The sequence below is a fragment of the Delphinapterus leucas genome, chromosome 16 (genome assembly GCF_059928025.1).
Source record: "Delphinapterus leucas isolate spDelLeu-1000000601 "Yukka" chromosome 16, BTC_Dleu_Yukka2, whole genome shotgun sequence".
Classification (NCBI taxonomy): domain Eukaryota; kingdom Metazoa; phylum Chordata; class Mammalia; order Artiodactyla; family Monodontidae; genus Delphinapterus; species Delphinapterus leucas.
This window is the reverse complement of record NC_143144.1, coordinates 52,151,382-52,165,203: the sequence shown is the minus strand read 5'-3', so window position 1 is coordinate 52,165,203 and position 13,822 is coordinate 52,151,382. Positions and strand designations below refer to the sequence as shown.

Sequence of the window (13,822 nt, the reverse complement as noted above, 5' to 3'; positions counted from 1 at the left end):
GAAGAGTTTATGAAAGACTGGTGTTAATTCTTACTTAAACATTTGGGATTTGCTTTGCGGGAACATTTTTCTTTTAAATTACTAATTTCATCTCTTTGCTTGTTATAGGTCTTCAGATTTTAATATTTCTTCTTGAGTCAGTTTTGGTAGTTTGTGTTTTTCTAGGAATTTTCCATTTCATCTAGGTTATCTAATTTGTTGGCATACTATTTTTCATAGCATTCCCTTGTAATCCTTTCTACTTCTGTAAGGTTGCTAGTAACATCCCTTCTTTCATTCCTGATTTTAGTAAGTTGAGTCCTCTTTCTTTCTTTGTCTAGTAAAAGATTTGCTGATTTTCATCTTCTCAAAGAACAAATATTTGGTTTCATTAACTTTCTTTGCTGCTTTTCTATTCTCTTTCATTTTTCCCCAATCAAATCTTTTTATTAATTGCTTTCTTCTACTTCCTTTTAGTTTTTCCTTTTTCTAGTTTCTTAAGATAGAAGACTAGGTAATTAATCTGAGATCTTCCTTCTGTTTTAATGTAGGTGTTTCATAAGTATAAATTTCCCTCTAAACACTGCTTTCGCCACATCCCATTAGTTTTGGCATGTTGTGCTTTCATTTTCATTCATCTCAAAGGATTTTCTAATTTCCCTTGTGATTTCTTCTTTCACACATTGTTAATTTAGGACTCTGTTGCTTAATTTCCACACACTCGTGAATTTTGACGAATTTCCTCCTGTTATTGATTTCTAATTTCATTCCATTGTGGTTGGACAATATACTTTGTATGATTTCATTCCTTTCAAGTTTATTGAAGCTTCTTCTGTAGCCTAACATAAGGTCTGTCCTGAAGAATGTTCTATATGAGCTTGAAAAGAATGTGTATCCTGCTGTTGTTGGGTACGGCAGTCTAGAGATGTCTATTAGGTCTAGCTAGTTTTGGTACTGTTCAAATCTTCTATTTCCTTATTGACCTTTTTTTCTAGTTGTTCTATCCATTATTAAAAGTGTGGTATTGAAGTCCATTACTGAAAGTGGTATTATTGTTGAACTGTCTATTTTTCCCTTCAATTCTGTCAGTTTTTGCTTCATACATTTTGGGGCTCTGTTGTTAGGTGCATTTATATTTATAACTGCTATATTTCTTTGATGGATTAACACTTTTATCATTATAAAATGTCCTTCTTTGTTTCTGATAATTTTTGTCTGAAAGTCTACTGCCACTCCTGCTCTTTTGGTTACTGTTTGCATGGTATTTCTTTTTCCATTCCCCTACTTTCAACCCATTTGTGTCTTTGAATCTAAGCTATGTCTCTTGCAGACAACATAGAGTTGTATCATGTATTTTTAATGCAGTCTGCCAATACTTGCCTTTAACTGGAGAGTTTAATCCATTTCAAGATAATTACTGTTAGGGTAGGATTTATATCTGCCATTTAAAAAATTTGTTTTCGGTTGTATCTTAGGCCTTTTTGTTCCTCTGTTTCTCAATTACTGTTTTATTTTGTGTTGAAATGATATACTACAAAATGTCTCTTTAACTGCCTTGTCATTTCTTTTACTGTGTATTTTCAAGTGACTTTCTTTGTGATTTCCCTGAAGATTACAACTGACATCTAAATTTATAACAGTCTACTCTGGAATAATACTATCTTAATTCCAATAACACAGAAAAATTTGCTCCTATGTAGCTGCTTCCCCCCACCCCCGGCTGTTACTGTCTCATATTTACATCTTTATACTTAGTGTGCCCATTAACATAAATTTAGAGTTACTGCTTTATGCAGTCATCTTTTAAAGCAGATAGGAGAAAAAATGTTTACACACAAAACATACTTCACTTTTGCCTTTTATATTTACCTGTACAGTTACCTTTACTAGTGGTCTCTATTTATTAATGTGGATTTCAGTACTAAGTGTCGTTTTGTTTAAGCCTGAAGGACGCCCTTCATTATTTGCAGAGAAGGTCTGGTAGTGACACAGTCTCTTACTTTTTGTTTACCTGGCAGTATTTTAAATTCTCCTTCCTTTTTGAAGGGTATAAATTTTTGATGGACATAGAATTCTTGGTTGACAGGTTCTTTTCTTTTAGCACTTTGCATATGTCATCCTACTGCCTTCTGGCCTTTATAGCTTCTGATGAGAAATCAGCTACTAACCTGATTGAACATCGCTTGTAACTGATGAGTCACTTCTTTATTGTTGCTTTCAAGATTTTCTGTCTTTTAACAGTTTGATCATGATGAGTCTAGCTATGAATTTCTTTGAGTTTATCATATCTGGAGTTTGTTGAACTTCTGGGATATTTAATGTTTTTCATCAAATTTGGGAAGTTTCTGGCCAAAAACTTCAAATATACTTTGTCCTTTTCTCGTTTTCTTTGGGGACTTCCATTATGTGTATGTTGGTAAGTCTGATGCTATCCTACAGGTATCCACTCATTTTTCATTACTTTTCTTTCTTTTCCTCAAACTGCATAATCTCAAACTATCTTCAAGTTTTGGGGTTCATTTCCTATGACTCAAATCTGCCACTGAATCTCTTCAGGTAATTTTTCATTTCATTTATTGCACTTTTTAACTCCAGAACATTAAAAAAAAATAATTTCTATCTTTTAATTAATATTCTCTAGGTGGTGAGATTGTTCTTGTACTTTCATGTAGATCTTTAGGTATAATTTCTTTTAGTTCTTTGCACATTAAAAATTTTTTTTTTATTGGAGTATAGTTAATTTACAGTGTTGTTAGTTTCAGCTGTACAGCAAAGTGAATCAGTTATACATATACCTATATCCATTCTTTGAGCTGTACAGTAGGTTCTTATTAGCTATCTGTTTTATACATATTAGTGTGTATTTGTTAATCCTAATTTCCTAATTTATCTGCTCCCCCTCCCTTCACCTTTGGTAACCATAAGTTTCTTTTTTACATCTGTGACTCTACTGCTGTTTTGTAAATAAGTTCATTTGTACCATTTTTTTTAGATTCCACATATAAGTGATATCATATGATACTTGTCTTTCTCTGGCTTACTTCACTTAGCACGATAATCTCTTGGTCCATCCATGTTGCTGCAAATGGCATTATTTTGTGCTTTTTTATGGCTGAGTAATATTCCATTGTACATACGTACCACATCTTCTTTATCCATTCCTCTGCTGATGGACATTTAATTTGCTTTGATGTCTTGGCTATTGTAAATAGGGCTGTGATGAACAAGGGGGTGCATGTATCTTTTCAAATTACAGTACGCTCCAGATATATGTACCAATTTACATCCCCACCAACAGTGCAAGAGAATTCCCTTTTCTCCACACCCTCTCTAGCATTTACTGTTTGTAGATTTTTTGATGATGGTCATTCTGACTGGTGTGAGGTGATACCTCATTGTAGTTTTGATTTCAATTCCTCTAATAATTAGTGATGTTGAGCATCTTTTCAGGTGCTTTTTGGCCATCTGTATGTCTTTTTTGGAGAAATGTCTATTTAGATCTTCCATCCATTTTTTGATTGGGTCATTTTTTTTTTTTTTTTTTTTGATATTGAGCTGCATGAGCCGTTTGTGTATCTTGGAGATTAATCTGTTGTCAGTTGCTTCAGTTGCAAATATTTTCTCCCATTCTGTGGGTTGTCTTTTCGTTTTGTTTATGGTTTCCTTTGCTGTGCAAAAGCTTTTAAAAGTTTAATTAGGTCCCATTTGTTTATTTTTGTTTTTATTTTCATTACTCTAGGAGGTGAATCAAAAAAGATACTGCTGTGATTTATGTCAGGGTGTTCTACCTATGTTTTCCTCTAAGAGTTTTATAGTATTTGGCCTTAACATTTAGGTCTTTAATCCATTTTGAGTTTATTTTTATGTATGGTGTTAGGGAGTGTTCTAATTTCATTTTTTAACGTGTAACTTTCCAGTTTTCCCAGCACCACTTATTGAAGAGACTGTCTTTTCTCCATTGTATACCTTGCCTCCTTTGTCACAGATTAGTTGACCCTAGGTATGTGGGTTTATCTCTGGGCTTCTATCCTGTTCCATTGATCTATATTTCTGTTTTTGTGCCAGTACCATACTGTTTTGATTACTGTAGTCTTTGCACATATTTTAAATGGATGATTTTTAAATGTATATTTAGTCAAGTTCAGTGTCTGGGCATCTTCAGGGACATTTTCTATTGACTGCTTCTTTTCCTATATATGGGCTATACTTTCTTGTTTCTAACTGTCTCATAATATTTTGTTGAAAACTGAACATTTAAAATAATGTGGTAACACTGGAAATCAAACTCCCGCCTGCTCCTCAGGGATTGCTGTTGTGGCTTTTTCTTGTTTCTCATTGTTTAACAACTTTCCTAAACTAATTCTGTAAAGCCTGTATTCTTTACAGTATGTGGCCACTGAAGTTTCTACCTAGTGGTCAGCTAACAACAGAGATTTCCTTATACACCTGGACCCAGTTAAATACACCTGGACCCAGTTAAGTCTCCTGGTCTTTGCTGAGGGACTCTATATGAGTTTTGGGGCACACCTCCAACACTCAACCAGGTTGTTGACAACTCTGACTAAGTCTTCACTTCCTGCTTGTGCAGAGCCTCAAGGTCAGCCAAAGGTGACAGTTTAGGGCCTACTAATTGAAAGTTTTTGCCAGTTTTTTCACTGCTTTTATGGAGGAGCAAATTTTTGGCGGTCCTTACTCTACTACTTTCATTACCTTCTTGCTCTTGACTTTTGAACTGAAGTAGGTATACTGTATAAACCATACATGCAACTACTACACCACCACATTTGAGAATCTCATCCTACTACAGAGGAATGAGATGGCTGAGAAGGCTGTAAAGGAATGCAGGCATAATTTTTCTGTCTTTAAGCGGTATGTAATCCAGTTTCAAGGAAAAAACACACACCAAAAAAGATAAAAGACAGTATCAGTGCCTGGTACCTTTAGGAACACAGTAAATGCTGATTTAATAAATAAATGCAAGTCTTAGAATTTCAGAAGGGATTCACTAAGGTGGAAAAAACGTCACAAAAAATAGAGGTCTCTTGGGTCTTGACAGAAGTCTAGGACAGTGGTGAGAACAGGGAATATAACATGCCAAAAAGGAAGGATTATTCAAAGTTTTAGAGGGTTTTAAACATTCTTAATACAAGCCTTTACATATTCTGGATGCAAATCCTTTGTCAAACATGGGTGCCAACTTTTATGTTGGTATTCACAAATAAATGACAATAATCATGTGTCTTGAGAGACAGAGTCACTGATGGGAATAATGGAAGATAAACTCATCGAGATAGGGGTTAGTGAAAGGGCTTGAATGCTAACACAAGGAGTTAATACTTGATTCTAGAATGTGGCAAACTATGGCCATAGCCCTCAAGCCAAATCTGGCTATCTAGTTTCGTTAGTAAAGTTTAACTGGAACACAGCCAAGCCAGTTTGTTCACTATCGTCTACGGCTGCTTTACTGCTAAAATAAGCAAGCTGAGTAGTTGCAACAAAGCCCATATGGCCCACAGCGCCCAAAGTGCCTACTACTTGACCCTGATAGTGGCCATGAGTGCTTGCACACACTCAGGCTGAAGTCTCAGCCCTGGATAATAAAAGAGATTAAGGATACAGGAAACAGTTCAGACTACTTTCAAAAATCTAGATATAAGGTGAGCAGCAGTGGGCTGAGGGGAATTTTGCAGGACTTATGACTGGTTGAAGGGGAAGGGTAGAAGGTCAAAAACGTCCAAGATTTTGAATGTCTATGATTGGTTGAAAGATAGTAGTGAACCAGATGTAAACTAGCTAGCTAGTGGGAAGCAGCTGCATAGCACAGGGAGATCAGCTTGGTGCTTTGTGACCACCTAGACGGGTGGGATAGGGAGGGGATATGGGGATATACGTATACGCATAGTTGATTCACTTTGTTATACAGCAGAAACTAACACACCATTGTAAAGCAATTACACTCCAAGAAAGGTGTTAAATAAAAATAAATAAATAAAACTTAAAAAAGAAAAAAAAGATGGTAGTGATAACTGAAACAGCACGTTTGGAGTAAACTTAGGTGGAAGTACAGTATGACGAATTTGTCTTTAAACGTGTTAAGTTTTATGTATTAGTGGAACTCCCAACTAGGATACTGAAAGTAGATAGAGATAAAATACTTCCACTTGGGATTCAGAGATAAAATACTTCCACTTGGGATTTGAAAGTTCTTTGAATAGCTGAAAACACAAAAAATAGAAGTGACCTCCTAGGATGACTGTAGAGAAAGAATAATTGAGTGGAGGACTAGGTATTAGCTATACTCACATATATAAAGCAGAAGACAGGAAGAAGTAGAGTCAGTGGAGACAGTATAGGAGTGGCCAGAGAGAAAAGGTGAGAATTGGGGAGCACAGTATATGTCATGTAGGCTGTAAAAGTGGTTTTAAGAATGAAGGTACAAGGATGGAGAAAAGTCTATAAAGGAAAGAGTGAAAAGATAAAAAGTCAACTGGAATGGCAAAGCGTCCAAGATGCCAAAAAGGATATCAAGGCGGGGGGTAGTTAATTTTTCAGATGAATTTCTAAAATGCAATGTTTTATAACTTTCATACTAGAAAGCCTGCAGAGAAGCAGACTTCACGTTTATTTATGAAGAGATATTCCACCTTCCTATTGACTTAATTTTCACTACAAGATAATAACTCATGTACTAGAGAGCTAAAGGATGATCATAATCTCTATTAAGAAAAACATCCCCAAAAGAGGATTACAGAAATGACTGGGAATAAGAGAGAAATGTAAAGTTATTGAAAATTGATGAAAAGACTGACAGAAAGGAAAGGGTGCTGCACCAGAGCATAAAAGCCAATAGGGAAGCCTGGAAGGATAAATAGGTACAGTGGCCACTTCTCTAAATACTGCTGTACTCTATTACATGCCTTGTCCAACCAACCTCTCTTAACTAAATGAAATACCTTATTGTATTATAACTGTTTGTATGTGTAAGACCCAACCAAAAGTCCCTGAGTGAAAAAACCTATTATTTACATCTTCACTGACTAATATCCACATAGTGGATAAATATTCATTGAATCCCTATGCTAATACATATTTCTTTTTGCAAGATGCTGGGAAAACTTAATCAGAGTTGAAAAATTTTGTTTTTAACTTCCTGACAGGAAAATTTCATTAAATGTATTAGTAAAAAATTCATTAAATGAATTTTTAAAATACATTTAAAAAATTAAATGTATTATTAAAAAAACCTTGGGCTTCCCTGGTGGCACAGTGGTTGAGAGTCCACCTGCCGATGCAGGGGACACGGGTTCGTGCCCCGGTCCGGGAAGATCCCACATGCCGCTGAGTGGCTAGGCCCGTGAGCCACGGCCGCTGAGCCTGCACGTCTGGAGCCTGTGCTCTGCAACGGGAGAGGCCACAACAGTGAGAGGCCCGCGTACCGCAAAAAAAAAAAAAAAATTCAACTTACTGGCCTACAGATCACACACAGGAAGTAAAGGAAAAGTTCACGGGTACTTTATGACATCCATCAAAACCAATTATGTTGTTCATAAAATGTATTAGCCATGACATGGATAGCTTTTTTGAATTGCAAATAAAAACAGAGAAACAAAAGAGAAAATCAGAAGAGGATGAATAAAAGGCTGAGGATGTTTCCCAACATGAAACGATCTGAGTCTGAGTTGGTGACTACACTTAAAAAGGGAAAAACAGTGTATATGAACTCCCAACAAAGGTATAAAAGGAGGTTGAAAGAGGAGAAACACAGGCGTGATTCTCCTCATTGGCCACTAGGTGGTGGCAGTGACCCAGGACGGTTCAGTTGTGAGGTTGAGAAATCAGGAGCCTGAAGTAAGCAACTGCTTGGCTATTTGCAGGTTAAGAGACTGTCGGAGAATGACATTCTATTTGTTTAATAAAAAATTTGAAAGCAAACATTCTGAAACAGTAGGAAAATTCATCAACACGTTATGAAAGGTTTACTATAAAATGATTATGAAAAAAACAACTGTACTTGTCCACTCACCTTTACTACATTGTCCCCTGATTGTCCATTATTTCGTAAACAATCTAGACATATAGCAATTTGTGGGTCACTTCTGTGATAGTCTTTATCATCTTGATTTTCATCACCTTCTTCATCTACTTTAGGTTTGTCAACTTTCGAAGTATCATCTGTATAATTTAAATAAAGCTAAGTTAACTCAGTTATTTTATAGTTAAGCAACAATATACTAACCATGAAAACAAAAATAAACTTTAAAAACATTTCTTAACAGTTTTTGATGAAGAATATATAACTGAAACTTTTAGTACCTTTAAATGTCCCAACCACTCAACAATGGAAATATTTTTTAAAAACCCATCAGTGACTTATGAACATAGCTTACAAAACTTCTAGGCTCACTGGGACATCCAAATGAAAGACTCAGGACTAGCTATATTTGGTCACAAAAATGACTGCCATTAGCGATGAGACCACTTAGAAATTGATAAGATATAAAAACACTTCCAAATTCTATATATATTCAAAACTTAAAACCAAGTACTCTTTTCAAACTAAAATATTCTCTAAGTTCTCAAAATTTCAAATTATTGTTCATAAAATTAGCTAGTGAAATAAGTAGAATGAATTAGCTTTTTTAACATGTATGTAACTATGTAGCATTAAAACACCATCAAAGAAATCTGAGTAGCATACTATAAACAAATGTATTTAACCTATGAAATACCAGAAGGCTACATATAATGCAACTATATTTGTTGATTCATTCATTTACTGAGTGCCTTTAACTCTGTTAAGACTAAGCCTGAGGAAACAATATTGAAACTGTAGTGTTACCATCCTCACCCTCATCGTGTCAGAGTATTTAGGAGGAGGTACAGGCAAGTAAAGAAAACAGACGGAGATGTCGATAAGGACTTTGATATAAGGGGTAAGATAGACCAGGTGGGCACATATAACAGAGTTAATAAACCCAAACTCTGGGGTGAAGCAGAGATTCAGGGGAGATTTCCAGATAAAATGTCTGTAAGCTGAAACTTGAAAGAATTAGTCAGCCAAGCATTACAGTATAGAAAATCCCAGGGGAAAAAAAGACCACTTAGCTCCTCTTTAATGACTGTAGTAAAAGCATTACAGATGTTATCATACAGGGCAGGTGGGTTCTCTCTTCTGCCTTTTTGTATGGAACCCGCATAGACAGGAGCTGCCTTCTATGAACCAAGATCCAGCTCCAAGAAAAGGTCCAAATTCTTCACCCAAACTAAAGACCAAATATGATAAAATACTTTAAAAAGGCAGAAATATGGGAAAAGGGATAAACGCAAAGTAGGCTGCAGTCCTTCGCTAGTCAATCTGTAAGACACACAGTCATGGACTAACCCGACCCCATAGCTTCTGACGACAAGCCCTGGCTCCTGTCCTCTTGAAAAAGCAGGCAAAAACTGGAACATTCAGTCAATTTTACCTATATTTTTAGTATAGCACTACTGTCTAAATTGCAATTTACACTTGGGTAAAACAAGCCTTTAGTTAAGTCGTTTTTTGCCAGGCTTGGCTTCTTTGCCCATTTCAGTGTTTTGATTATAGATTAAAAATAATCCCTTGCTACCTTATTCCAATCATTCAAAACTATTCTCAAACCTCCCCTGCTATAGGAAGCCAGCCCTGCACAGTTAAGTTGAACTAAAAAAACTCTGATCCCCATTTTACATATGAAGTGAGAAAGCCATTTTAATGATATGTAATTGACAATCCTGTGAATCGTATGGAAAAACCAGGGATGAAAGACTGAGCTCACAAGTGAGCCTATAAAAACAGACATATATCCTTGAAAGATTTCAATGGTATTTTTAGGCCATCTTGAAACAAACCTCGTATTTAATGTCGATAGGAAAGGATACTACTTATAATTTCAGATATGTTGTACTTTTTTTTCTTTTGTGTGAATTATATACACGCTAAAAACATGACTCTGCCCAGTAATGTTTGCCACTTTCCTTAATTATTAAAAATTGCTGATTTCTGAGGCTCCTGGGACCCAAAAGGGGAATTTGGTCTCTTAGCATAGGTGATGGGGAAAATTCCCGTAAGTGTCTAGAAATATTCTTCAAATTTTAGGATATATAAATTTGTATCATCTGAGCTCTACCTACGAAAAGTTTGCTCCAGATTATCAGAGCATAGCAAGATCCTCTGATCTGGCTCTCAGCTACATCCCAGTTCCCTCTCCTATTAAACACACAAAATAAAATACAACAGCAAATGCCTCACTGTTTAGTTGCGGGCTACGGCTATTTCTTACTTCAGTCTCCTTTAGCTCTCCAGCTAATATTGCTATAATCAGCGGTCACTTTTCTGTTTTATCTCCTTTTTCTCTTCCCAATTTCCTCTATTTCCAATTACCTTCAACTGGACTGACTCCAGATTTACATGCATTTATATAAAATCTCATGATTCTATATAAAAAGTTATAATCAGAGAAAGGTTCAGAATGTAAAGGGGTACATGAATTGTACCCCTTGTACAGGAGAAACTTGAGCTTGAAGAGACAGATTAGTTCACCACAGCTACAAAAAGCTGACCAATTTGAGAGATTCCATCAGATATAGAAGTAAAAAAAAAAAATCACCTTGTCCATTTTCTTGAGGCTTGTTTTTCTTCCAAAATTCAGACTCACGCTCAAGTTCTTCTAATTTAAAAGAAAATATTATAAAAGTAATAGAAACACAATCATGAAGTCTTTAACAGAAATGGTGATTTCACAAAACACAAAACTCTGCAAGAACCCAAAGAGCAACTTACGTTCTCGTAGTCCAGGGACCAACTTAAATATAATTTCCTCTAATGTGTTATCCAACCTTCCAAAGAGGAAAAAAGAGAATATACAAACAATGAAGACATCAAAATCCAATAGGTAAACCATTTAAGATCTGCATCTCACATATACTACAAAATATAGAACATACACAGTTTTGGCACAAGTACCACACCCAACTGCTCTGCGAGTGGAGCACATCTATTCTAGCCTGTCCCAGTGGAACACAGATTAGAAAAATGGTCCCGTCCCCAGCTCTGTCTACGATCTTGCCCCTCTGAACAGGACTTTGATAAAGGGATGGAGTCTATTTCTCTACTCTGAGAATATGGGCTAGCCCTGAAATGTGCTCGGGCCAAAAGGATGTGGCACAAGTGACACTGCTTAGCTCTGAGCGCAAGCCTTATGAGGCATATCATGTGCTTTGCTGGTGTGCTTTCTTGGAATCCTGCCACCATTAGAACGAGTCTGGAGGACGTGACACTATGTCCAAGGAGCCAAGCTGCCCTGCTGAGGCCGTCTCACACTAGGTCATGGACAGTCCAACCCAACAGGACAGAACCCAGGCCAGGATCGGCAGGGCAGCAACTGACCAGCCTCTGACTGCAGTCACCTGAGCGAGCCCAGCCAAGACCAGCAGACCCACCTGGATCTGTGAGCCACACAGAACTGCGAGGAATAGTAAGTGCTTTTACAGTTGTGTTCAGCATGAAAGTTAGGGGTGGTTTGTTATACAGCAGCAGCTGATGCAGCCAGCAGCTATTGCTTTCAAAATCTCCCCCACAGCTCTGGCTCTTTCCTATGAAAGAAATCATCTCCAGTCTTCTCTTCTGAGAAATTTAGACCATTTTTCCGAGATAAAAAACGTAAATATTTCCCTTGACATTTTTCTCGTCTCCTTTTCCTGCTGTATCTGAGCACAACTCTTCCTTTCCACGGCTTTCATTTCTTCATCTTGTCCTGCTGCTCCTGAGACACCCTTTCCGCTCATCTCCTTCACCCTGCTCGGCGGCACTACTCTTCTCCAACTGAAAACACGGCTACGCTTCTCACATCTAAAAAGCCCCCAAACCTTGGCTTAACCTATTGTCTTTTCAAGCTGTTAGCAGATACACAACCTCTTCTTCCAACCGGAAAAACTATGAAATCACAGTTGACATTATTTCTGTCACATATTTTTGCTTCTTTTACTCGACTGAACTCCTCAAATCATCCATAACTTCCATAATGAACAGATATAAATTTTTTTGAGAGCTAAAATTTAAAAAATCTTACTTTTAAAGTCATTTTTCTCCTCATTGCTCTGCAGTAGTTTATCAGTGCTGCCTGATGCTGCCTCCTTGAAAATTTCCTTTCCTGGTTTTTCTTTTTTTCTATCAACTCCCTTTGTCCCCAAGATATTTTTCTTTTTCCAACTACCTCTACATCTGAGTATTCTCCTTTGCTCTGCTCTCTGCACCCTCTGACCTTTTCTACAGGCTGCCTTCCTTGAAGATCTCATCCACTTTTGTGACTTCAAAACTAACATATAGGCAGATAACATATATATATATATACACAAACACACATTGCATCTCTCTGCTGAGCTCAAGTTCCATACTTCCAACAGATGTTGAATATCCCAAGCACCTCCTTTTGTTCATATATGTCAAGACTATCTTATCTATTCTCCTTCAACAAAATACTGAATACCTGTCTTACTTTTTAAAAATTAAATTTAGAAATGATACCATATCATTCCCAAATAGGCTCAAAATGCAAGTATTATTTTAACCTACCTGTCTCTCCTGCTTCACATACTTACTCACCAAGCCCCAGACAGCTGCTTCTCAATGTTTCTCCCACCCAGTCTTTCCACGTTCCCATCCTTCCGTTCCCTCAATTACCACCCTATTTAGAGGACAGCATAGAGATGTTTCCCTTTACCTTGACATGCTCATAGTGAATTTTCCTTAAGCACTAATTTGATCATTATGTGCCTGCTCGAGAACTAATTTCTTCCTACCACCTGGCTTCACGTGTTTATATAACTTGAGTTCAACCTGCAAACTGTAACTGGTGCTGCTCTCTTGTTGCTCTTCTCTAGCCAACTGACTTACTCAATTATCCTCAAGAATGCCTCGCGTTTTCCAATCTGTTTTCCTCCCTCATGCCCTTCATCCTGGCTCAAATACTTTTTTCCAGTTCCTACTCTCCAACCAAACCGATGTTACCTGATTCTTCAGGACTTACCTACTAACTCCTTCACAGAGTTTTCCCAGACTATTTAATAGTAGCAGTGTTTAAGAGAAGTATTATTTCTCTTCTTCTTAATATTTGTTTTATCAATGTAATACACATGTATAATTTACAAATCAAACATCCCTGTAACCTTATATGAAAACACAACATTTTTATGCCCCGCTCTCTCTGTTCCTGATTCCTACAACCCCAGAGGCAACTGCTTTCAAATCCGAGCTGTTCTGTCTAGTATTTACTTTCATATTTCTATATATATGATAGACGGATGATAGAGTAAAAAACAAAGCCATTCTTTCTCTGCTGTCTAGGTCTTTCTGACCTCCTGTGGGAGATAAAGGTTTAGCTCTCTGATACCATCCTGCCATGCCCCTTTCCTCCCAACATACGTTTTCCCAACTCCCATCTTCCTAATAGTCTTACTGTCATTTTAAAAATAATGAGTGTTTACATGGTTAGGGTTATCTCAATATTCACAGTGTACTCTGATTAAAGATACCCCCTCCTTCAATTTTTTTCTTTCCCGGGCGTTAGGAATTGCTTTCTTTTCTTCATCTGCTACATACCCATTCCCAAATTCTCTGAAAGAATTTTCTTCTTACTATGCACAAACAGTTCAGGAATCAACTAGTTCCATTCCTGTCCCCGTGGGACATCACCCCTCACCAACATCATGTTCTCGCTGCCCTCGCCGTCCATTCAGGACTACCCCACAGCAGTCATTAGAGCCACAGCTTGCGTGTACCTTGGACTCCCCTGTCCCTCCCTCACTTGCTCAAAATCATGTG

General features: G+C 37.1%; 1 protein-coding gene across 7 annotated transcripts in view; it reads right to left on the bottom strand.

The window, feature by feature from the left end:
- Positions 1-13,822, bottom strand: part of PCGF5 (polycomb group ring finger 5) — a 115,947-nt gene that overhangs the window by 29,317 nt on the left and 72,808 nt on the right. For 5 of the 7 annotated variants that reach the window (XM_089897914.1, XM_022569364.3, XM_089897917.1 and 2 more), the window contains 3 exons: positions 10,784-10,839; positions 10,611-10,670; positions 8,003-8,151 (listed from right to left, as the gene is read on the bottom strand). In XM_089897914.1, the coding sequence (XP_089754040.1) occupies positions 8,003-8,151; positions 10,611-10,670; positions 10,784-10,839 (265 nt within the window). The remainder of the gene's footprint in view (positions 1-8,002; positions 8,152-10,610; positions 10,671-10,783; positions 10,840-13,822) is intronic. The other 2 variants (XM_089897916.1, XM_022569365.3) reach the window with 1 other exon arrangement.